This window comes from Hirundo rustica, chromosome 23 (genome assembly GCF_015227805.2).
Source record: "Hirundo rustica isolate bHirRus1 chromosome 23, bHirRus1.pri.v3, whole genome shotgun sequence".
Taxonomy (NCBI): Eukaryota; Metazoa; Chordata; class Aves; order Passeriformes; family Hirundinidae; genus Hirundo; species Hirundo rustica.
In genome coordinates, this window is record NC_053472.1 from 2,039,258 (window position 1) to 2,063,072 (window position 23,815).

General features: G+C 41.6%; 1 protein-coding gene across 3 annotated transcripts in view; it reads right to left on the reverse strand.

The window, feature by feature from the left end:
- Nucleotides 1–23,815, reverse strand: part of ZBTB44 (zinc finger and BTB domain containing 44) — a 37,112-nt gene that overhangs the window by 8,783 nt on the left and 4,514 nt on the right. For 2 of the 3 annotated variants that reach the window (XM_040085011.2, XM_040085012.2), the window contains exons 2-4: nucleotides 9,663–10,732; nucleotides 5,999–6,083; nucleotides 1,028–1,191 (exon numbers count right to left, since the gene is read on the reverse strand). In XM_040085011.2, coding sequence (XP_039940945.1) covers nucleotides 1,028–1,191; nucleotides 5,999–6,083; nucleotides 9,663–10,680 — 1,267 coding nt within the window. In that variant the 5' untranslated portion in view covers nucleotides 10,681–10,732. The remainder of the gene's footprint in view (nucleotides 1–1,027; nucleotides 1,192–5,998; nucleotides 6,084–9,662; nucleotides 10,733–23,815) is intronic. The other variant, XM_058423377.1, reaches the window with a different exon arrangement.

A 23,815-nucleotide genomic window follows, 5' to 3' on the forward strand; every position in this document is an offset into this window, starting at 1 on the left:
CTTTGAGAGTTCTTTTGCATGTTAATTTTTCCAAACCAGCTATTCAAATCTCTCCCAACTTTACCCAGGGGTTGTCAGTCGACTGGTTGGCCAGAGATGCTTTGCTGTCACATTTTAACAACAGGCTTGGGATCATTTTGCACCTGATGTGCCCACAGCTTTTTCAAGTTTTAAATGCATATCTGGTTATTTTGCTTGAAAGGATTCAACAAATAATCGTTGGCAGGGAAAAAAATTAGACCTTGTCAGCTGTGGTTGCTCTGCTCTAGAGTGGTTCAACCTCTGTGTGCAGGTAAGAGTCAGACTCAAACCAGGAGATGCTACACCATGAGGCTCAGTGCCCGAGTGCAATAACCCTTCAATATTCCCTTTATTCCTCAAATGTCAATGTTATTGCCACATAATGCTGACAAGTCTTGAAAACATCAAGAGCAAAGACATTGGGGAGTTCATACTTGGTTAGAAATCAAAATAAATTTGGTGACCAAGGCCCAGAGGAGGCATTCACATAAACCTCTGGCTGTCTGTACTACCTGCAGGAGCTAAATTGATGTTCACACCAATTCACTTGTCCTGCAATCCCTCCAAAAAGTCTGAGATCCAAAGGCGTGCAACATTCTTCAATGCAAGGACACAGACAGCTATTTGCTTATAGCTGCAAATCTCTAAAACACTGCAGAGAATTCCAACATGGCAGAGGAAGAATTTCAATCTACCTCTTCAGTGCAATAAAAGGGCCAAGTATACTTTATTTCATCTCAGATCTTTGTCAGGAAAATGACTTATCCTGATGAGTCCCAGGCAATCAGGTTTTTTTTCAGTCCACACAAATGCTAATCATCCATGAGCACAACTATCAGTCAGACTCCAGGGATCAAAACAAGCATTCAACGAGACAAACCTCTACCCAGCCTTTCTGAAATCAACTCTCAAGCACTTGGCAGGTGAGTGAAAAAGCTACATTATTACAATTGCTGCAGAGTGAGGCAGTGAGTCAGGAATTGTGGGGAGCAGGGGTGTTTCTTACCTGAGTGGATAAGCATGTGTTGTTTTAGGTTCTGGATGCGAGTGAAGCGCACCCCGCACGTGGGACACTGAAAGGGTCTGTCGGGGCCGTTTGGGCTGGGCCTCTCTGTGCTGCTGGTGGAAGGAGCAATGTAGAGTTGGTAGGGATACTGAACATTCTCCAGACTACAAAGAAAAAAGGCACTGATTTACAAACTAGCCAGAGAAATGATTATCCAAGAAGCCTCATCTGTGAAAACCTGAACCTTGAGCACTTTTGTGTGAGAAGGAAGAGACTGGCACGTCACATTTCTGCTGAAATCTTTATTTATTCTGGAAATCTCTGGGTCTGATCTGCACCTGAAGTCTTACAGTCACTGACTGTGCACATCTGAACACACCCAGGGAATAAGCTCGGAATTCTGTTTCTTTGGGCAACAGGCTTGAGCACAACTGCAAACTGAACGTTATTTTCCAGGCGTGGGCATCTTCTCCAGCACATCAATGACTTGCAATCATTAAACAGTCCCTGAGGAAGAGTTTAGAGAGCTGAGCAAATGAAAAGCAAAGGAGTATTTTGCAGCTTCAGTGATATTTACAAATGAAATTAAAGCCAATTAATTTTTCATCTCAATCCAAGTTCCATCAACAAATACTGGTATCTACAATTACATATTTCTAAGTTTAAAATATTAATCAAATGAAGCAAGACTTGCTCCTTGTCTGATTCAAAGAGCCCCATGAGCAGAGCTCCAGTGCTGTGTTTAAAAAACAGCACACAGACTGCAATAAGGAACAATTTAACTTTCAAAGTAATTTATTTAAAACTGCCTAATTGCTCCTCCATAGCCTCCAGCTGCAAACTGTTTAAGGGAACTACAGTGCTCTAATCCAAGTCCTCTGGCAAGGAACTTGCTAAAGGGCACAGTGAAACAAGAACAAATCTGCTGGTACAAACATGGGAACAACAGGGTTTGTACTTACCAGAGCTTTCCCTTCCCTGACATTAAGGTGAAAATTTTGGTGAAATTGCCATTTCAGCTGCTCCCAGCCTGCTGAAAGATCAGCCCTCACTGGCAGCAGGGAACTGCTCTGACCCTGGCTGTTCATTCCACGGCCAGCACATTGCAACTTCAGCTTTACTAAACTGTAAGGTCTGAAATGTCCTGAGAAAAGGTGCAATGATGTCTCCTCGCAGTCAGAAATGAGGAAATCCTTCTGCCGCTCTGCTTCCCCCTCAAGCCCAGAGGGCTGGCTTCAGGGTTATGCTGGATTTGGGGACTTCTAACACTCACACAAATGAAACATGCACTTTGCACAAGTACAGTTTCCTAGACGTCATCCAAAAATCCACAGAGCAGTTCAGCACAGGAGGGCAAGAACTAGGAGCGTCTCTTTAAAACCAACAGTTAAATTGTCTATACTCTGGAAAAGGATGTCACTACAACTGTGAGGACAGGGGGGATCTGAATTCTGAGTGCAGAATTCTCAGCAGCAAAAGTTCCAGTTGTAAAATTTATCTGGAGAGAGAGCACCACATATCTTTTGATACACACAAGGTTATAGAGTTTCCTGTGGGAGTTTAATACCATTCAGTCCGTAAAACCTATAAGGATTTCTGATCTCACATGGCACTGGAGGAAGATTTGCACTAAAGAAGAAATTTTATTGTCCTTGACTTTTTATACACAGTAGGGTCCCAGAGCTGTGGAAAACAGAGATGCTGACAGACTTGTTGATCTGTGATAAAGGGAATATTTGCAAGAGCAAAGTCACTAGCTCCTGTCCTGGGCCTGGCAGAACAGAGCTCTTTGCCATTTTGGGGTCTAAAAAAATTCAACTGAGGCCAAGTGAAGGTATTTTAAACATAGGTTCTGATTTTTCTAACCAAATTCCTGACCAACTCTGGCACTCCACTTCCTTTTTTATACATGTAGCGCGCTCAAATAAGAATAACATTTGGGTTTTGTGACAACAAAGAATTTCATCTACTGACATGTTCTTTAGGTCCTGCCTCCCTCATTCCGGCATTGTGCTCCTGGAGTTTTCTCAGGAGACACTCAAAGTAGGGCAGGAAGCAGGAGGCAGAGCTCTCCTTTTGTTTCCAGCTTTCTTGGGCTCACTCACCCTCCGCGCCTGTGCTGGTGCCATCCCCTCACTGAAGGAGAAGTGCTATGAGCACGACTCCACCGAAGAAATTGAAAATGAAGTTTGTTTTTTTTAATTCATACATGTTTCATGATGAGGAGGGCTGATTAAAGCAGATCCAGTGGGAATCATGAGGCTCCCCAGCTATCAGTGCCTGGTTGGTCTTTTCCCATGCTCACGCTGCCAGCAGGGTGAAATACCTATTTGGTGACATAACTTAGCACCATGGAGAGATTAGATTTGAAACACTACTAGATTTTCTCTCCTCTGCTTCTCTTCACCCCACGTTTACTTAATTTTTCACGACTTGCAATTTGTGATCAATATGGCATTTAACAGTTGACATTTGTTTGACATCTCCAAGAACCTCTGTACCAGCCACATAGAGTGAGGTTTCAAATGTTTTCACTGAAATATTCTACTTGCACTTTTTCTTCTTTTCACCCTGAGATTATTTACATATTTAACTATGTAGAACTAAACCCTGACAAACATGAATGCCAAAATACCAGTGAGTCAAGAAATGTTTGTTATTTGCAAATAACAATTATTTTGGATAAGTGGAGGTTTTCATTCTATTTGATCAGAGAGGCCTTTTATAACTGAGCAACTTCTTTTTAAGTGCAGCCATGAACTGATTGAGAGACCAACTGTAAAAGCAGGCAAGATTAGAAAAGTGTGTAACAATCCAAATGTGAAATATCAGAGAAAGAATAGATCAGACTTCAATGTGGAACAGTAATTTTAATACTTAACAGATTCCTGTGTGCCTATTAAGGCGACAACAATTACCTGTGACCTACTGTTTGTGAAACACTGATTATGCACGAGGCCAAATTAATGATGTTAATTATTCAAGGCAGAAACTCAAGAGATAAGACATCTTAGTTTTTGAAATTTTTATGATTCTTTCCACAGTGACAGGGATGTAATATTGAGAGACCTTTAGAGGGACTAGTCTTTTGCTTTGTTTTAGAAATAGAAATGTCATATATGCTTATTACAACATACATTTTTCAATATTAATTTGCATTGGGCACACACAACTGATTTTGACATTTTGAGAATTTCTGGTAATGAAGAAATGTACAACATGGAGCTACAGGTGCATGAAACATTCAAACCATTTGGGAGGGAAATTTTCTCCATCTGTACAATGTATTGATTGTTTTTTTTTTTTCCTGATTCAGCTAGAGAAACATGCTTTATTTTATTCAGAATTCTTATGCCCCCAAAACTGTGTGCCTAAATTGCTGCACAGTGAATGACAGGCCATATTTATTGGCTGCTGTGCCCAACCCATGCTTGAAATGGGAATTTAAGTCCTGCTTGATGGGCTGTCCCAGCGTATTTGAACATATTGATGAGACAAAGACACACACACACCCCTGAAAGGCAACTGCTTAGGTCATGGAAGCACCATTTTACATATTTAACTGGTTCTTAAAACAAGAACACTCTTGACACTTTCATTTGAATTTATAAAATAAATCCCTTGGTAGAAAGTTTTAGTTCTGGAGTCTAAAATCCCCCTGACTCTTAATTCACTGTAGCTATTGAAACAAAGAGCAAATTCTAGTTCATTTTGCTGATACTTCTGTCACTCTGAGACTAATTATTTTCAAACTGGGGCATAAACTAAGGTAAATAGTCTTTCCTTCTCTGCATGGAAGAGAACTTTTAGTGGGATTTTTCAGTTTGTTTAAAGAATTTTTTTATCCTTCTAATTTTCTATGCAGTTTGTGCTGAAGCTCCACAGTTTTATAGGAAATTTCTGAAATAATCCAGTGCTGAAAATATGCGTGCCACTTGACTTCAGAATTACAGGTTTAAAAGCCTGGATTAGTTCAAGTGCAATATGTGCTCCTACTATTAATTCAACACTTAAGTGCTGCGTGTTATTTTTATACTCAGGTTGGCTAGTAGATAAAATCTTCCACGTCATCCAAAAAGTCTTATCTAAGCAGTTATTTTCCCTTTTTAAGGGAAGTGGGACAGATTTTAGATGGAAATGACGGGAAAGATTTTCTGAGCTATGAAAATTCAGCTCTTGGTTATTAACTCTATAGGGAGCTTCTCTTGACACAGTTTTTGGAACAACTTCCAAAGGTTCACACTTCTTCCTCAGACCCACTTGTCTTACAAACCCCTGCAAAAACCAGTTTGGAAAAACGTGCTTGGAGAGGGAATAGCGAAGAACTGGAAGTCAGAGCAGTTGTGTGCAGCCCTTTGTGCCATGTGTGGGCACCTCGCTAACAGAACTCCGATGTCTCTTTGGCCAAACAGACTCGGTTTAGTTTGGTTTTCTCTGCCAGCCTTCCCTTATAAGGGATTCCTTTAATAAATCACTCAGCTCAGCACAGCAAAAGCCTGCTAAATATTTACAGCAAGTGCCACACGTGGTAAGAAGCTACAGGCAGAAAGTTTGGGAGAAGAGATTTAAGGCTGCTCTGCCTCTCCTGTGGCTTGCAGTAGTGAGGTCTAGTGCAATCAGGGCTAGGTCCTTGTTTTCAGTTTGTTGCTTTAGCAGGCATTTTTCACATAGAGGTTTAATTAAAATTGATTAATAAAGAGCAATGATGAAGAAACAACAAGAGCAGGACTCTCTTTCTTCACCAGTGCTGCATGGAAATAGACAGGAAACGAAAAGCAACGAGTAAGCAGATTCTGACTTTCATCACCTACATTCTTCTAAAGCATCTGTCCCTCCAGGCACTGATTGTACTTTGATCAACACAGAGAACCAAATGTAGGAACAACTAAACATTGTGGGATTAAGGCTGGTGAGGTTAATTAGAGCACAGCACTTGGTGCAGAACACTTTGCACACCAGGTTGGTACATACCGATCATCATCGTCTGCATGAGCGTTAGTGCCAGAGGTGCTTTGGAGTGTGGGCAGTCCCTCTGTAACCCCCTCATCTATTGAGCCTAGGCAAAGAAAAAAGGGCAATTTAATGCAAATAACTGTTCAAAAAGGGTTGGGGGGCAGGTAAATACACATCGAGCTTGCTTTCCCAAATCTCTGATAGACACCGCTTCCTGCATGATAAGATAATAAGAGCGCCTTGGGAAAATAATTTAGAACACCCAGAAGCAACTTGTTCCAAATCAGCTTCTCTCTGCACAGATTACCCCGTAAATTGACAACTCAAAAGGGCACATATTTGGTACACCTGGAAAATGGAAATGTTAAATACAGCCAGTTTTCAAAACACATCCAGTCCTAGCACTGTAAAGCAGAAACATTACATTCACCTAAAGGGACTATTTTGACAATTTTTCAAGACTTCCTGAGCAATAAGGAGTTCAAACCCGTTACACCAAATGGCTTTTGTGTTCAATAAATATATTAATTGATAATGTCTTCATTTACTGATAAGCAGCAGAGACAGGAAGAGCCCTCTGGGAAATCAGAAATGCAACACAAAAGAGACCAAACACCCGTTTGTTAGAGAAATGTATAAACAAAAACCACTCCAGAGCTCTGCTCAGTTCACCAACATCGGGGCAAATGTAGCTCAAAGGCTTTGGGGAGCAGAATCCAGTGGAAATGCAGCACTAAAACAACCCCACACCTGCATGCACTGATGGGGCTGTTGCTCATCTGGGCCTCTCTCATCACCACTGGATCTCTGGATAGTCCCCGCTGAATCCAAGGGACACGAGCACAGATGGAGGAGGAGATTTCTCTCCCTGCATCTCCACCTCGAGGACAAGCAAAGCACAGGGCAGTGCTGTGAGCTGCTCTTGCTGCTGGGGTAAAATGACTCTGCTTTCTAACAGAGGGGTGCGTGAGCAATCTGAATTTAGGAGCCCTAAAGCTCACCAGGTAAATCAAGCAGAATTAGGTGTACACTGGCAAGTGTCAGAGAAAATGGAAAACCAACGAGAAGGAACTAAGATGTGAAAGGTGAAGCAGAAAATGTGCGTACTCTGTCAAAAAGAATGAGAGATTCTTTTCTTAAATGTGAGGCCATATTTTGGGGCCAGTGACAAGAGGAAAACTGAATCTCTGGCAGATTCACAATTAGTAAAATCAAAATTTTTTATCTTGTTAAGAGGTGACAAACTTTGGAAATTCATCAACTAAGCAATCTATAGTGCTACAGAAGTTAATCCCATTTTGATTTATCCTTCTTTCTCATGAAATACTTAAATGACAGACTACTGAAACATAAGCCCAACTGCTCTTAGGTTTAATTTCATGCCTTCACCTCTCAGATGCCAAAAGTGCTAATGAGTTATGAGAGTATCTTCTCAGACACAGTGGTTTTGTAACCATAATGATTTATTTATCAAGTCCCTGCTCCACGTTTCCTTCCGTATTATAAAGCGTTTCCAAATATAATAAATTGCAAATCAACAATTCTTAAATTTCCCTAAGAGTGAATAACAGCTTTTTGCAATATCAGAGAGAGAGAGGCAAGAACACTTTTGTAAATGCACTGTAAAACACTGAGATAAATATATGCAATTACACGAGGAAAATATGGTCAGGGAAGAAAAAGCTGTACATAAACATATCTTGCTGCCTCCATTTACTATTCTTACATTACTGCATAAAGTAGTGCATTTTTGGGAAGTAAAAAGTACTTTCTAGCTACAAAGCGTGCTGTAGCATAACTGTGCTAAAAAGCAAGAACACTGTTTCCCTTTATAGCAAAACATGAATAAAACCCATTCTGAGGATGGTTATTAGGCCAAGACCACTAAATATTAATTCAAACATACTCAAAGACAAAAAGCAGATCTATATTTTTAAAGATTTTGCCCTATATTTTTAAAGATTTTGCCCTGGGACATTTTTCTTCTCTCTGCAGCTGTTTTGAGGCAGAATATGCTGTATTAACAGCAATGACAGATATTTAAGTTTAAGAATTATCATCACTAAAGTCTGAGGTTCTCTACCCCATGCACACAAAACTGCTCATCTGTGGCCAAGAGTTCACACCCAGTTTGTTCTTTAAGTTGCCTTGGTGTGATATTTATTTATATATTTATGATCTATATCACTTGATATGCTATTTTTAACTTTCCCTAATCATTATTGCCTCTTGTTCTATTTTGTCTGTGATGATATAATTACTTTGATGAAATAATTTGCATCTCTTATCACATGACCCTGGCAAAGTCTTTCAGTTCTGACTGCAATAAGTTAAAAACCGAATCAAACAAACCCTGCTTTTGAACAAGGACCACTTTTAGTTTTTAATTTATGCACTATTTTGGCAAACTACATTAAAAGATTTAAACTATAAGACATTGAGTCTGTTCCTCAGCAAAGGTAAACATCCTCGTCTCCAATAAAGAAAACATTTTCATTTGGAAAAAGCATTGCAATCTAAAATATCAACACGTGAGCTATACAAACTGGAGAACAATCCAAGAGCAAAGGATGGCATAAATGGGAGGTATTTTAATTTCTTTTTAGTATTACCTGAATAGTTTGGCATTGAATGTATGTCGCTGTTCTGGAGGGTCAGCCTGATCTCACTTTCTCCGGAGAAGTCACAGTGTTGCACTCATCAAAACAAACAAATAATGGAGACTACAAAGCTATAACTCTTTTACTTTGTTGTAGTTTGTTTATTTCATTACTGGGGGCACCCTTTCACATTCACATTATTTGAATGGAGCAGAGCAGTCCACTTGCCATCCTTACAGTCTTCAAAAGGAACAGGCGTTATTAAAAATCTTTTAGTAAACAAGCTCCGCTGAGCACAGGTTAAGCTACTTGAGAGTAAATAGCTGACTCGGGCAAAATTTTGTTAATTAAACTAGAAATATTGCAAAAGCTCCATCTTCTGATTTACTAAAAGCCATTCAATGCATTCTGTGCAGAGGCAAAAAGGGATTGTTCCAGTAACCTTTAGGTATTAGCTCTTAATAAAGAACAGCCTGCTATAAGAACCCAAAACTGGTTTCAAATTGTCTTTCATGGAAAAAAGATTTCTCTCAGCAACCAGCAGCATTTGAAGAAGTAACTTGAGAATCAAATCCCAAAGAAATGGAAAGATTCTCAATATTATGGCTGTGTGGTTTTATTTTTGTCTGGGGCATTAAGATGACAGTGTTTCACCACTTACTTTGCAAATCCTCTTACAAAGGCTCTCTGTCATGATTATACGAGATTTGATGTCTGATGCAAAGTACTATTCTAACCCTTTGTGGCTACAGGCACAAGCTTTTCAAATCTGATGCTGCAGCTCAGCTGACATCATGCGTTTCGGCACTAATGAAAGCAGAATTCGGTTTCCCCAGTCAGGCAACTAGAGGGAAAAAGCAGTTATCAACCTCTGCTGAATAAAGAGGGCTACCACAGGCTCACCATCCTCAGCTGCCTTCTGCAAAGTTATTTAAAAACTCTTAAGTTTATGTGTAACATTTCAAAAATCAGGGGGGAAAAAAGGGAGTTTCACAAAAGTAAAGCACGAAAACCCACGAGGCAGATTAAATCCCCAGTGCTCACGTTCCAGCTGGGACATGCAACTGCAGAAATGCTCATACCTATAGATGAAGACTGAGGGCTGATCAGGAGATCCTCCTGCACTTGCTCGCTCCCTGGGACCGTCTGCTGGTCACTCAGGGAGCTCTGGGATGCGCTCACAGGCTGCGACACCTCCTCGTGAACCTCCTCATCACTCAGCCTTTCCACCTTGACACGCACGTCCTCCTCGATCACCAGGGGAGAACTGGCTTTGGTGCTCTCACAAGTCACATAATCCGCCATCCTCCTGGTGGACTCGGAGGGCCCGGGCATTTCCAAAGTCCTAGAGTTCTCCGCCTGCTTCACCTTTTCTGACTGAAGTCTTCGATCAATTCCAAAAGGAAAAGTCCAGGGAAAAGCTAAGGACGAGTCCACGGGCTGATTTCTGGACTCTGGGTAGGAAGTTGAAGGATTGAGCACTTGGGGGGAGCTGGTTTGTGTGTTACACTTGAGGGGGCTCTCAGGAGACATAACGATGTAGCTTTTGCGCTTTCTCCGAGACTCCCGGCAAACGGGAATGGTTCTTTCCACCACGCTGCACTCGGAGGAGACGGGAGACAGGCTGCCGTCCCGCGAGGTGAAATTGCAGTTTGCACTGTTCTCCTGTCCTGCATCCAGCACCTTCTCCTGCTGGCTGTTGGGTGTATTCCACAGAATGCTGGACTTCATGAACTCGGAGCACGTGCTGGCCACGCTGAACATCTGCATGTAGCTGGCGGCAGCCAGCACGTCGATGATGTTCTCGGTGTTGATGGACAGCGTTGCAGTGTACGCGTACTCCAGGAGAGGGATGAAGCCTGTCACCGTCACGTGGTGCAGGTCTAACACGCTCTTGCTCTCGTCCTCGGCTTGGCCAACGAGTTTGGAGCGGAAGAAGTCGCTGCAGGCTGCCAGAACCACCTTGTGCGCCCTGAAGATCTTGTCCTGCACGCGGATGGTGATGTCGCAGAAGTGGCCGTCGTTCCGGAGCATGTTCAGCTTCCCCAGCATCTCCTGACTGTGAGCAGGGGAGTTATGAGTGAATGTTTTAACACCCATTTTTAGACGGTTCTCTTAGCGTTCTTCCCACATATGACAGATCAAAGGTATCCTGAAATAAAGAAGAAAATTCATTTTCATCTCCGAAAGCAAAAGTCAAGTGGATTCGTGACTGTAAGACTCTGTGTTAAGAAAATTCATCTGAATCCTCTAAGGCCAAGTTCCTCTCAGATCCAGACTGTGCCAGGGAGTAACACTACACAAATACAATTATTTGTAATCTTCATAATCATAGATTAAATTATTTGCAATCTATCCCTACCGTTTTTCATACATCTACATATCTGTATCTCCCTATACCTACAAGGGTATTTCTCTCTCTCTCTCTCCACATTCCTCCTATGCCCACTCGAAACTAAATTCCCAACACAGTTCAAAAAAAAGTTTGTAATACTAAAAGTAAAGCATTTTAAAAACTGTTATCTGTGTAGAAACCTGTATTTTTATTTTCTGGGCCCAGAAAACCATTGTTCACAGTTCTTAAACCTGACAGACTATCGAAGGTTTCTTTTAAGCAGAAAAGTCAGGTTGAGTCAACAACAAAGGTGCAGGAGCAAGCAAATCTCCCAGGGAAGGTATTTAATACCAGAAAAGCTTTAGAGAAACTACAGCATGAATTTTCAGAGGCCAGAGTTCAATCTAGTAAACATAAAACAACAGTTGCCAATAGGTCTGATTTCCTGCGGTAGTGCAGGTATTGATTACCTAAAGCTGCTTTTAATAGTTTTAAACTAGGATGAGAAGTTATTGAAAATTCCTTCACAAACACAATGCAATATAAACCTCAAAGGAAAGTTTAAATTTAAATCAAATACACATAAACTGATTTTATGTATGTGACAAATAAAACAAGGAGGGCAACTTCTTTCTTCTGAGAAACACGAACCTGCCTTCTTGGGGACCAGTTCTCTCCATGTGGGAGCAAATGCTTGTGTTTTGTGCTGATGAGAACAGGATGTTTTACCTGTGGATTTCCCCAAAAATTTCAGAAACATTTCACTGCAAAGGGAACATAAACCACAGTGTTTCACCTGCTTAAGCCCCTTCCAAGCCTCCATGGAAGTTTTCTGTGTTGTACATGCCGCATACAATTAACACGGAATAGAATTATCTCACTGGTTAAACATCAGCAACATCATTGTGTTTGATTCACTCCTGGAGTCAGCCAGCTTTTGCACATCATCCTTCTTTTCCTTCCACGTAAAAAAAAATTTCCATGCTTGCAAATGGCTCACGTGGAGCTTCACAGAGCAACCACAAGTGTGGAACAACTTACCCCAAACGTGACACATTGAAACAGCAGCTGTCACAGCCCACCTGGTTCTACAGGCGTTTACATTTGGCTGCTTCTTGTTCCTGGGTTTTCATTTTTGATACTCAAACCCTTGCAGACAGAGGAACACTAACTGTTCAAGAGAACAGATTAACTAACACCTGATAATATATATAAAGTCTGGTGGAAACTATAAGGGCCGTTTGGGTTTAAAATGAAATTTCACACCGGTGCAGAGGAAGAAGTTAAGCATAAGCAAAACATTCCCTTCACGGAAAGAAAACGGATCGATCTCAAGAGGCATCTGAATATCCAGACTCTTTGTTCTCCAGCATGAATCAAATGAAAAGCATATTTCATTGATCTCAGACCAACACACTACAGCAAAATCATGTAACAGCATATTCAAAAATGGCCTTTGGATACCCTTCCTACTGAAATCCTGGTCGCTGCAGCTGTTCCTTGGCACATCAGAAGACTACAAGTACTTCTGTTCAGCAGCTCGTGCAAGAACAATACATTCACAAGGACTGGCCACGGAATAATTTGGTATTTAGAAACAGTACCGATGCATCGTGATAAACAAGGAGAAAAATCTCAGTGCAATCCTCTTGGTTTGCCCATTTTCCTCCTGTTCTTCTGAACAGTCCCAAAGTGAGAGCTCGATTCTGCTGCCCTGCTCTAAGCCATTCCTCGTCCTGCTCCCCCCTTCCTGCCGCCTCTCCCCTCTTCTGGTTTCCTTTCCCCTTCTCCTTTCATCTTTTGCTTCCTTGACCTTGATCTGGTTACAGAATTTCAAATAAAATAGCGGAAGTCAGTGATGTGCAATAAATTGATTTAAATTTATTACAGGAGCAGCGTTCCTGCCACGAATGTGGGATATTGCTCTGTTAAATCACTTCTGTAAAATGACTTTCACCCTCACTGCACTGACACCTCCATTCAAACAAGTGGCTCCCACCCAGGCCTCAGTGTGAACAAGGAGCAGCACACACAGGCTACTTTCAGGAAAATCCAAAGGGTCAGGCTGAGGAGCGGGAACAATATCAGCTCCTTACAGTTAATGATGTAGTAAAAACATCAAATATTTTTAGAAGGTAATTTAAACGGTATGAAAGTATTTTCCACATGAAAAGATGAGCGTGCTAAAGCACGGCCATTATACAATGGTTTAACCCTGTTTCTAATCTTTCAGTGGCACAAGGCACTTTTATAGCTGCACTCAATTCAGTGACCTGAGAGGGTAAAGGACTGCAACATTCCAGCTTCTGCCCAAGTCCAGCATCTCTGTATTATCACTATTTCAAAATAACACTTTGTCAGGTCTTATTTCCCATTCTGAGGCAGTTCCTGACAGCAGCTCTTGGACCATGAGGTGCAGGATGGCACATCCAAGAACTAAATACACCCACGCACTTGGGAATGCTGGGGTAAGTGGGCTGGAGCTGGAGAAGTTGTTAATTTTGGAGCCACAAACCATTGGGGATTCTGTAGGCAGGGACCAGGGATGGTATCACCGAGAGTGGGATTCCTCCTCCCGTTCCCAGCCACACAAGCCCTGGCCAACAACACATTTCAAACCTCCAGAGAAACACGGCAAAATTCAAAAGACACTTTCACAAGTTTCAAAAATATTCACCGTGAGACACTTCAGTCCATATTTAATGGGCTGTATTTAACTTTGCCACAGACATTTACAGTTGGAGAGAATGTTTTTTCCAGCATGCATTCATTCCTGCCCTGGAAACGTGAGGAGTCCCCACCACAGCACTTATCCCTGAACAAGGTGAGAATTCAAATGTGAGCACTTCAGGGCTTACACAGCAAGGACAGTTTTGTCCATTATTAGCCAAAAGCAGTCTGAAGGGAAGTGCTACTGTACCAAAGGTTTTGTACAATTAATTTGAAAATTAGTTTTTTTGTGGTTTTTTTTTTTTTTTTTTTTTTTTTTTTTAACTCCTAGGAGCACAAATGAAGACCTGATCTTTAAGTAGTTTGGAGTAACTCAGCTCATTCTCACTGTTTCAAGGCTACTGAAATGCAAGTTTTAGCAGCAGCTACCATGGCAAATACATTGTTTTGGGATTAAGCAGGTGTCACGTTTCTGAGCTTAGAAACAGCAAAGATGAAACTGAACACTGTAAGTGTAATGTTATAATGTAATGAAACTGTGAATAGAAAACAAAACTATATTGGAATTGAAAAATATTGCTTATGCAACCAATCTACTTCCATGTACACAAAATTTAGCTGCTTATTCACCTGCTGCCTAACGTTATGGCTCACATCATTGGGTTTGAAACACGGTATCTATAATAATATTTTAGAGGAGTCAGTGAATCAAACTCAGGGAGCTGTTTGCATTCCGTTTCTCACTTAGTCACATAATTTCAAAACAAAAGTAATTTTTAGCACCACAAAACCACCACCCTACCTTTAACCTCTGTATCCTGACCTGCGGCAATTTACAGCATGAAAACACCAACTTTTTCTGAACACTGAAACCAACAGACTTTATGCCACTTTGTAGCCACATGAGTCCTCAAAATAATTGGGAAAATTCCCACCCTGGTGCTCACCAAGCCCTCAGACACATTCATCCAACTGTGAGCCCATGGTGTAAATCAGATCATTGGTTGTTTTCTAATATTATTATTTATTTTTAATGCAGATCACTCCTTGGGCACTGGTTAGAGCAGCATTCCATCAACAGCAGCAATCAAGACACAGACAAATCTTCCACAGGGATAAACATGTGACCTGGAGCATTTTATCTCTGCAATCTCGCTGCAGTACACAGGTACCAGCACCCCTGACGCCCTCAAATTAACTGGCTAGTATAATTAAGTATAATTAAGTTCATAATTGAATCAGAACAACTGCTTCAATCAGAGCAAAATTCAAGTCTGCTATTTGTATTTCTATTTCTATCTAAACACACATCTGTTTCCCAAACAGCAGCTGGCCTAATAAAAGTACTATCACCACTATGAATATTGCCCTGGTTCACTTCACAAAGCTGCTGGCCAGAGCTACCACCCCATTCTCGTTTCACACCCATCAACAGCACTTTCTAAACTTTATTTAAAATCATATTTTAACTCAGGTTAGTAAACCTAGCCAAGCCTGACAGTATTCATGTCAAAGAGGCAAACAGGAGATTTCTGTGCTCAAAATCACATCGGTGTGGAGCATTCACTTTGGAGCTCTGGAATCTCTGGAATGCAAACCTGTAACCTTTTGCTGCAGTGGGTGAATGGACCAGGGAAATGACCCATTCTGGGAAGCTGGGCTTGAGAACTTCAATTTCCTCCAGGACAGCAGATTCTAAACCCTGAGTGCACAAAGGAGCCAGTGTTAAGGAGCTACTGCAGAAACACCGCTACGTTAAACCTGAAAGAGATGCCAAGCTCCAGCCTGTACTGGGACTGAGGTGATGCCACAGCCTGCACACAGCTGGGAGCACTCAGTGCTGGGCCTGACTCAGTCCTAGGTCTCAGACTGACTCTGCAAACCATTTCACCGAAATATCCCAGGACACTGATACTGCCCCTGTGTCCCTTTCCTCCCAGCTTCTCAGAAGAGGACAGTTTTCAAGCATTTTCTGTTTTAAAGAGTTTGGAGAAGGTTTGTTCTTGGGCAGGGCTCAAGCTGCACATTGAGCAGTCCCCTGGGAGGATCTCTGCCCAGCCAAGAGTGGCTGATGACAGGTAAGTGAGTCCAGAGAACTCCACTTGGGAGCTGGAATGGAAGAGCAATTTCACCTGACAAATTGAAAGCTGAAATACTACAACCCACCTATTTATTGTTAGCAGTTACTACTCCCCTTCACAGCAGAAGGCATATAAAGAGTGTGTTGTGATTTCCCAATGTACTCCAAAAACGATGCACCTGACAAGATCATATATTTTGTACAGATTGGGGTTTTGGCACACCACTGTTGATAAGTTCATGTGCCAGAGCTTTTGAGGCCACTGACTTCATGACCATTAGTGTCACTCAGAGCATTTGTTGGGTGGTCTGTACTTACCACCCGCCTCTTCCTTTGCTCCACACTTAATTTCTAATTTATTTTTTTTTTTACAAAAGCATTTTCCAAAGATCCTACAGTGGTAAAATTGCTTCATGAGCAGCCACCTGCTCCTCTAAAAAACTTCTGGCACAGACACTTTCCAAATTCTAGAATTTTGGTCTTAAATTTTAGGTATAGCCCACCAGAAGCTGCTGCTGAAGGGTGGCAGGCAGTACTCCAGAACCAGACTTCAGCTCCATGGAGGGAGACTAAGGGAGACTAAAACACTAAAGCAGTCATGGTTCAAACTGATCCAGGTCAATGTAAACAACCTACATAATTATCAGAGGCTCTGAATGTTTATCACTCCCAGAAACTGCGTCCTGACAAAAAGCTACTCTCATTTTAAAATGAATTTGTAAACATTGAGGTAAGTTTCTCCTGAGGTTTACAGACTCAACGCACCGAAGCTGCAACTCTCCACCAAAAACTGCTGAAAAGATTTGCACATCTGGAAATCCTGAGCTGTGACAGGGCCCATCACCATTTTTGGTAGCAACCAAGGTAAATCTCCTCTTCAGGGCAGGAAAGAGACAAGGGCAAAAGCACACAATATTTCTTTACTGTAAGTCCTCCAACAGACCAGGAACAGTGTTTACCTGCAAAGGACAAGGTGAAAAGCATCCAACAGCTCCTCTTCCAAGATAATTACTCAGGAAAAAGGCAGGCCTAAAGTGTCCATGAAATACACGTTTCCTATTCCTAACAATCTCTTCAGTTTCCCCCAAATTAAACCCTGTAATAATAGAAAACAAAAGCTTCGACTGTACCATGACACAAGACCCAAGCAGATGTGTGCGGCCATGGCAAAGCCCCAGCTCGCAGTTACAGCTCTGACTCACACTGTCACCGCGATCGAAAACATTAATCTTTCACGGGGATAGGAAAAAAACTGACTCAGATCATGGAAAAATGCATTTGCATGATGCAAATCTAGTAGGTGCATTTTAATTCTCAGGGCTGGTGAAGGCATTGAGACAAGTAGTGGAGTGCCAAACCCATCAATTTGCTCTACAAAATGGTTTTATTGTAAGTGGAGATGGGATGTCAGCTGCAACAGAACACTTCTGAAAGGATAAAATTAGAAAACATTTACATACACATTTTAGGGGAACAGTACCAACAGACTTTCCCCAAGCAGAAGAGCACAAGATTATCTTAGACTGGTGGAACTTTCATATGAGTGGAACTTCAGCTGAGTGTTGAATCCAGGAGCTGACACCCCTCCTCCTGGAGGTGCCAAAGCTCCCAGCCACTTATCACCCCTGCAATTTATCACTCAAAACCAGCCCCCGCTTTTGGCAACAACGCCTTAATCACTGCTGGCTTTTTGAAAACTTTATCTAATTAACTTCTCAGTGCATATTCCCATACAAGAGAGAGTAAAAAATCCTCCTGTTTCGGCATTCTGTTTTAATTCTTGCCAGCAGCAATGTGTGAGATACGGTCAGACACTGCACCATCCTTGCAATCCACTTCTACACCTTCTTGGTACTTGATTTAACTTCCCTTGCCAAAAGATGGGTAACCAACACCTTAGCAGGTACTTCCTGTTCCTCTGTGGTTTTGCAGGATTTTTGTATTTTTACACCAAGGATATTAAGCACAATAGCTGCTGTTAAAGCAATAGTGACCAAGAACAAAACAGAAATATTTGCTTAATTCCAAATATCGCAGTTGTCCTCATTCAAAACTATAAAACTCCACGAAAAGGTTTACAGTTTCCAAACTCAGATGATCAAAGTCTTCCTCACGTCACAGGGCTGTCAGAGCATATAAAACTCAAAAAACCCCCACAAAACATCCACTGTGATGAAAAAGAGGTATATAGGTGTCTACTACTTTTATTTTAAAATATTAAAAGCAACACAATACATATCACAGAGCTGTTGCTCCTGTACTGTGAGGTCACAGCAAAGAAAAAGCTGAAAACCATTAGTTAAACCATCACTATTTTTAAGGAGTTGCTGTTTCTACGTTTAAGGCGAAGCACAATGTGTCTTAGGGATTTTTGTTTGTTTTCCCGACTAGTCATTTGCATGGGAATTAAGAAGTTGGATGTAAAAACCCAGCAGTTGTGCTCTGACAGTGTAAGAGAAGATATTAAAGAAAGAGTCTGTGCGGGCTGACAGGAGAAGAACAGCCTGCAGAGAGAGCCCAGCACACGGCACAGGATGGAAATGTGCGCGTCCAAACCAAGCCAAACGTGTCGATCACAGGGACTCCACAAACCCTCAAAAACTTCCCAGCGACGGAACAGAACAAGGCACAGGATTCACCTGTTTGGGCTGATGCATCTTCCAGAGTGTTTCTGCAGAGTGTATCTGTCTGAAACCCCCAGGCATGTCCTGGAACTCAGAGTGGAGCTCTCCCATCTGGCAGAATTAAGCACTCATCTGCCTGACTGTAATAATTACAGATTCCAAGGCCACATTCATTAACTTCACCAGCAGCCACATACTTGCAGCAGATTCTCCTGCAGCTCTGGCTTGTCATTTCCTCACAAAAGTGACACTTCTAGATTTATTCTTATCCCTTATCAACCCTTATATATGGCCTACAGGAAGAGGCCTGCAACACTTTCTCCTGCCTGATCTCAAATTGGCAAGAGAGTTTAATTCTACTCCAATCCTCTCTTTTTAATTTTTATGGCAGGAATTGCACATCAGTTATGTCTCAGGCAAATGAGAGTTGTGGTCTCTGCAGCTGATGGACTCACAGCTGCCATGGAGCAGGTCTAGAGTGGAAAACCAATCCAGAGATAAATGGGGACATTATCAACTGCAGAAATGTCACAGGGCTGAAATTGAAGCTGTCCATAGTGAAGCTGCAACTGCTAAATGCCCCCACTGGCTTCGGGGCAATGGAAATTCATCTGCACAGCTCTGTAAATGGCCGTGGCTGAGGACAGACCCTCCTGACTGATGGGAAAAGCTTCGAGTTGGCAACAGCTTGTAATCCAAAAAACGCTTGGGAATCACTGAGATCCAACCTGGAGCTCTGGACGCAGGCACTGAGTGTGCCGGATTAATGCAGCAAGATTAAAGCATAGCTACAACTCCTGGCCCAGATAAAACTTGCAGATTAAATGTCATGTTGTAGGTGTGTAAAACATGTCACCACTCCTTTCATTAGAAGCCAGTCTAAAAGTGTTTCCATTAGGCACTGCTGTGATTACACAGTGATACTTTTATTCTCAGGGAAAAGGTGTCAGTGTACCAGGAGAGGCGGGACTGTTCAAAGACTGTCTCATTTTATGGTGCACACCTGCAAATAAGCTTGGCAACATTAGCACTACGATATTTTTGTCTCTCAAATATTTAGTGTACAAGGTCTGTTTATTAAAAAATATAGAGATGTTTTCATCTCTCAAAGATACATGATTGCAGGTGTTTGTATACAAGTGCAGAAATCCAGCCAAAAGAAAACAAACTGAAGAAAAAAAGAATGAAGAATAAGAAAACAAACAGAAATTGGGATACCACCTGTGTTTACTGAAGTTAAAGTGCCTCAAACTGAATTGATAATGTATTTTTCAGAAAAAGAGGAAATGCCAGCTACGATGAGAACTTCATTAAATGTTTGACTAATGTGACAAATAGAGCTGCTAGTGAAAACAAGATGAACAGACAAACTGAAGGTAAAGAGACGTCTGAAAGAAATTCACATACTTGGATAACAGATTAAAGAATTCACCTATGAAGTGCCATAAGAACTTATTTCAGCAAAGATCTCCAAGACACTGGCTCAGAAATTGCTGATCAGAAGGTGAAGGTGTATCATCAGCACAACACACAAAACCAAATGACTGACAACTGGAGTCCCAGGAACAGACCAAAATTCATGGGAAATCCAACAGGATGAATGTAACATTTGATGTGATACATCAGGGAGCCAGAACGGACTTGAGCTGTGAACTGGACGCTAATGAGTTAAAAGTGATTTTGGAGTAAGATCTCCATACTGTTAAATTAATTTAACAGCTAAGTAAAAGGCACACGGAACACCAGCAATGCCTAATTTCCTACCAGCTATTTGCAATATCTATTTTAACCTCCTGAAAGAGTCTCCAGAAGGGGGTTTTGGTATATTTTCCTTCTCTGTGCAGCTGTCCCTCAATGTGTCTGTAAACTGTGCTTAGATCTTTTCAGAGCATCTTCCTTCACCATGCGACCAGAGCAGCCAAAACTGACAAGGAACAACAACACATCGAGGGCACCGAGCAGCACAACAGCTCTTAATCTCAGCATCTAATTAAAAGCAGAGATTACAATAATCAGGGCAGGACAGTAGTGCCTGCTGTATGTAAACTGATCTGACGCCACAGACTGCTTTTCTGCAACAGCGAGATGTTTCCTGAGATCATTTACAGATAGAGAAAGAAGATCTATGTCCTTTTTTAACTCTCTACCTTTTGACATAACTGAAACTTGCTGGCTCCAACAAAACTCATGTTTCATGCAACAGTGATACTCTGAAATAAGATTTATCTGGGGAGAATTGTCTTGTTTTCCTGAGCCACGACAGTTTTTTGAGTTGCAGTGTGATCATTTGAAGTCATGGCTTCTGGAGAACAGAATGTTACCATTCACTACTTCAAAGGACCCAGATTTAACTTGTTGCTTTTTTGAAGCTGCAGTGTAGTGCCGAAAGTTTATGTGCTTAATATAGCTTTCACATGGTTGAATAAGCAAACCAGATAAATGCCACCTTCCCCAGCCTCTGGTGCTTTAAACTTTGCATTGCAGGAATCTCGCTATAGCATTCCATATAACACATAAAAGCAAATTTTCTGACAGCACTTACAACTGAGGCTCGTTTAACAACGTGAGCAGCAACTGTGAAAAGGTCTTGCTCCACACTGAATTACCTTCGTTCTCATAATAAAAATTAACGTGTGAACTTCACTAGGCAGAGCGTTTTGGGATATTTCACAGCAGATTCACTACCACGTACATCTGGTATTCACCAATTCCCCAAAACACCCACATGCTCAAACTATTAACTGTGCCATCAACACATGAAACAGACCTCCACTTTTATGTTTTTTGGGTTTTTTTGGTAGAATAAAAGCAACAAGTGAATTGAGTCCTCCTCATATCCTTATGCAGGGAAGCACCTCAGAATGTAATCAGCTTATAGTGAACGAACTGATGTGTTACAGCCCTAAGGCACACATTCGAATCTAACCACGCTTTCCATGGCAGTGTTCATGCATAATTTTTATGTGATCTCAGTAACTTTTTTTCTACTTTTGCTCCATGCAAATTCAGGTTAAGTTTTCCCCAAATTTCTTAGCGTAGAAAAGCTGTTAGATGACCACTTCCCACTCTGCAGTAAAAAGCGAGGCTGCAGTTTGATAATCCTCGGTCTTTAACAACATTACAAAAACCCCTAATTGAATATTAAATACTTCTAAGTACTGCAAATTGCCAAAAAATGTCCATATATCACTTTCATTTGCACGTGGCAGCAACTACAGCAACCTGCTAATTTAAACTAATTCCAGAAAGCTATTTTTTCTTGTTTTACCATGGCTACCCACAGCACTTGAGCCTTCATTTTCAGAAGCTCTGCAAGTATTATCAACACAAAGTCGGGAAAAATATACATGAAGAAGACTACCCAAACCAGCCACCAAAATCAGTCACAAAATCAAAAATCTCCAAGCCCTTTCTGGTGATGGCATGTGGAAGAAATGTCAGGGAAAATGGCACAGCAAAGCTGCATGGCTCAAGATTTTCTTGGCAGCACTACTCCTCTGGATCCCTGAAAGAGTCAAAAAGACAAAAATAGCAGAACTCCCCTATCTGTGGGTCCACACACAATATTTTTTCCTTTCTACCAAGGTAAAATCAGGGGTGCATTACACCAAAAGCAACCAAAGTGCAGCGTCCCTCCTCTCCACTAATCCCCCAAACCATGCCTCCCACCTGGCTGTGTTCCCTCCTGTCCCTGGAAATTACTCCTTTGCCTCCTCATTTGACAGAAATAAGTGACTGGAAGGCATACCACAACCAGTAGGTTTGACACAAGCAAATTTGCCTAAGTGCTGGTTTTTATTAGTTCAGCACAAAGCTTACCTGTCAACTGACTGGTTGTTTGAAATATTCAGGTTTATTACACAAAATGACACCTTTTCCCTCTCACTTTTATTCCAGGAAGCATTACACCCTAATGAAACCCACAGTAACTATAAGAAATGATTTTTTTTCTGAAGGGCAATGCAAATCTGAACCCTCCCTGAAGCACAGCAGCCCCATTAACACCCCCAGCGTTGGAAGCAACACTGAAGAAAAACCTGGGTAAAGAGCAGAAGGGAGAGATCAAGGCAAAGTCTCACATCCCGTGCAACCCGAGGAGGAGAGCAGGCATTGCTAATCCAGACAGCATGGACTGCTGCCAGCCAGCCGAGGTGTCACAGACATCAACAACAGCCACCTTCCCAACGGAAGCAGCTAGAAAGAATCCTCAACAAGTTCAAGCAAGGCAGGAATGTGGTTGTGTCATCACCCTTTCAGCACTGCTCGTACCTTTATTTTCCTAATGACTCATTTATGCAGATAAATGCCTAAAAGGAGTTTTCTTGGCTCCAAAACCCCGAAGTCCTTGTGTTTATCCACAGATCATGTTATCAGGTGAGCAGCAACTCCACAGGCTGGAGCTGTCTGCCCCTGTATGGCCAAAGCTGGCCTGGCAGAACCATATCCATGGTTTGTGCTGGGCACAAGGAGAGTTTTGTGGGGCTTTTTTAAACCTCCAGCATCTTTACTAACATTTTACAGAAACTTCTCACAGCAGGTATTTCAAAAGAGGGGTATTTTTCCACTTAAAAACAAAACCAAAACAAGACATTGAAAGAAAACTGCAGGAACTGTCAGAGCACAGAGCTTCAATACTGTCAATATTCATCCCTAACACGGGAGCAATGTGTCCCTGAAGCCAGTTATTCCCAAATCCACCAGTAATTTCTGGGACTCTTAGGTCTCCACAGGACAAGGCACCTTCCATGCTTCTAACGCCTTCCAACAGACTTAACTCTGGCAAGTCTCCACCACAACTGTGTTTTTTTCCATAATGCTCTCTCGGTAATATCCAAATACAAAATGCCTTATCAACAGCCATCTGTAGCTGTATTTATAAACTAAGATCTTCAGTATCTGTATTTCCACTACAATATCTATGATTACTGTGTTCATTTGTACTTTGAATGTAAAACATTACACTTAGTAAATGTTTATAACGTTATCACACAGGAGCGACAAAGTACTCATTGATTAGAAAGCACATCTCCCTTTATTCAGTCTTGGGTAAAGCAAGCAAACAAATGTTGTGGTCAAATCATACCAAAACAATAGCAGAGCTCCAAGAAAAAAAAAACCCAGAGTGATAGAGCTGCCTCCACAGAAAGAGCTACTAAACAGGCTAGGACAATGCAACCTGGAAAAGGAGAAGAACCCAAAGAGAGAAAACTGAGAACACAGAATAAATAATCTTTTTTGCATCAGCACCTCATTTGTGATTTTATAGGTTTCTTTCTCATACTACAAAACGTAGGAGGGACTCAATGAGATTACGGTTTAAAAAGAAGCAAAAAAACCCCAGAAGCCAAGTGTTATTTTTGTACATAAAAGGATTCATCACAGGGTATTCTGTGGAAGCTCCAGGAATAAACTTTTTGAAATGTTTAGGCAATTCCCTCAAGGACAGGTCCAACAGGCACTGCCAGCTCAGACCACCTCAAATCCTTCACCGCCAGGAGCTGGGGATGATGACTGAGCTGCCTGGGG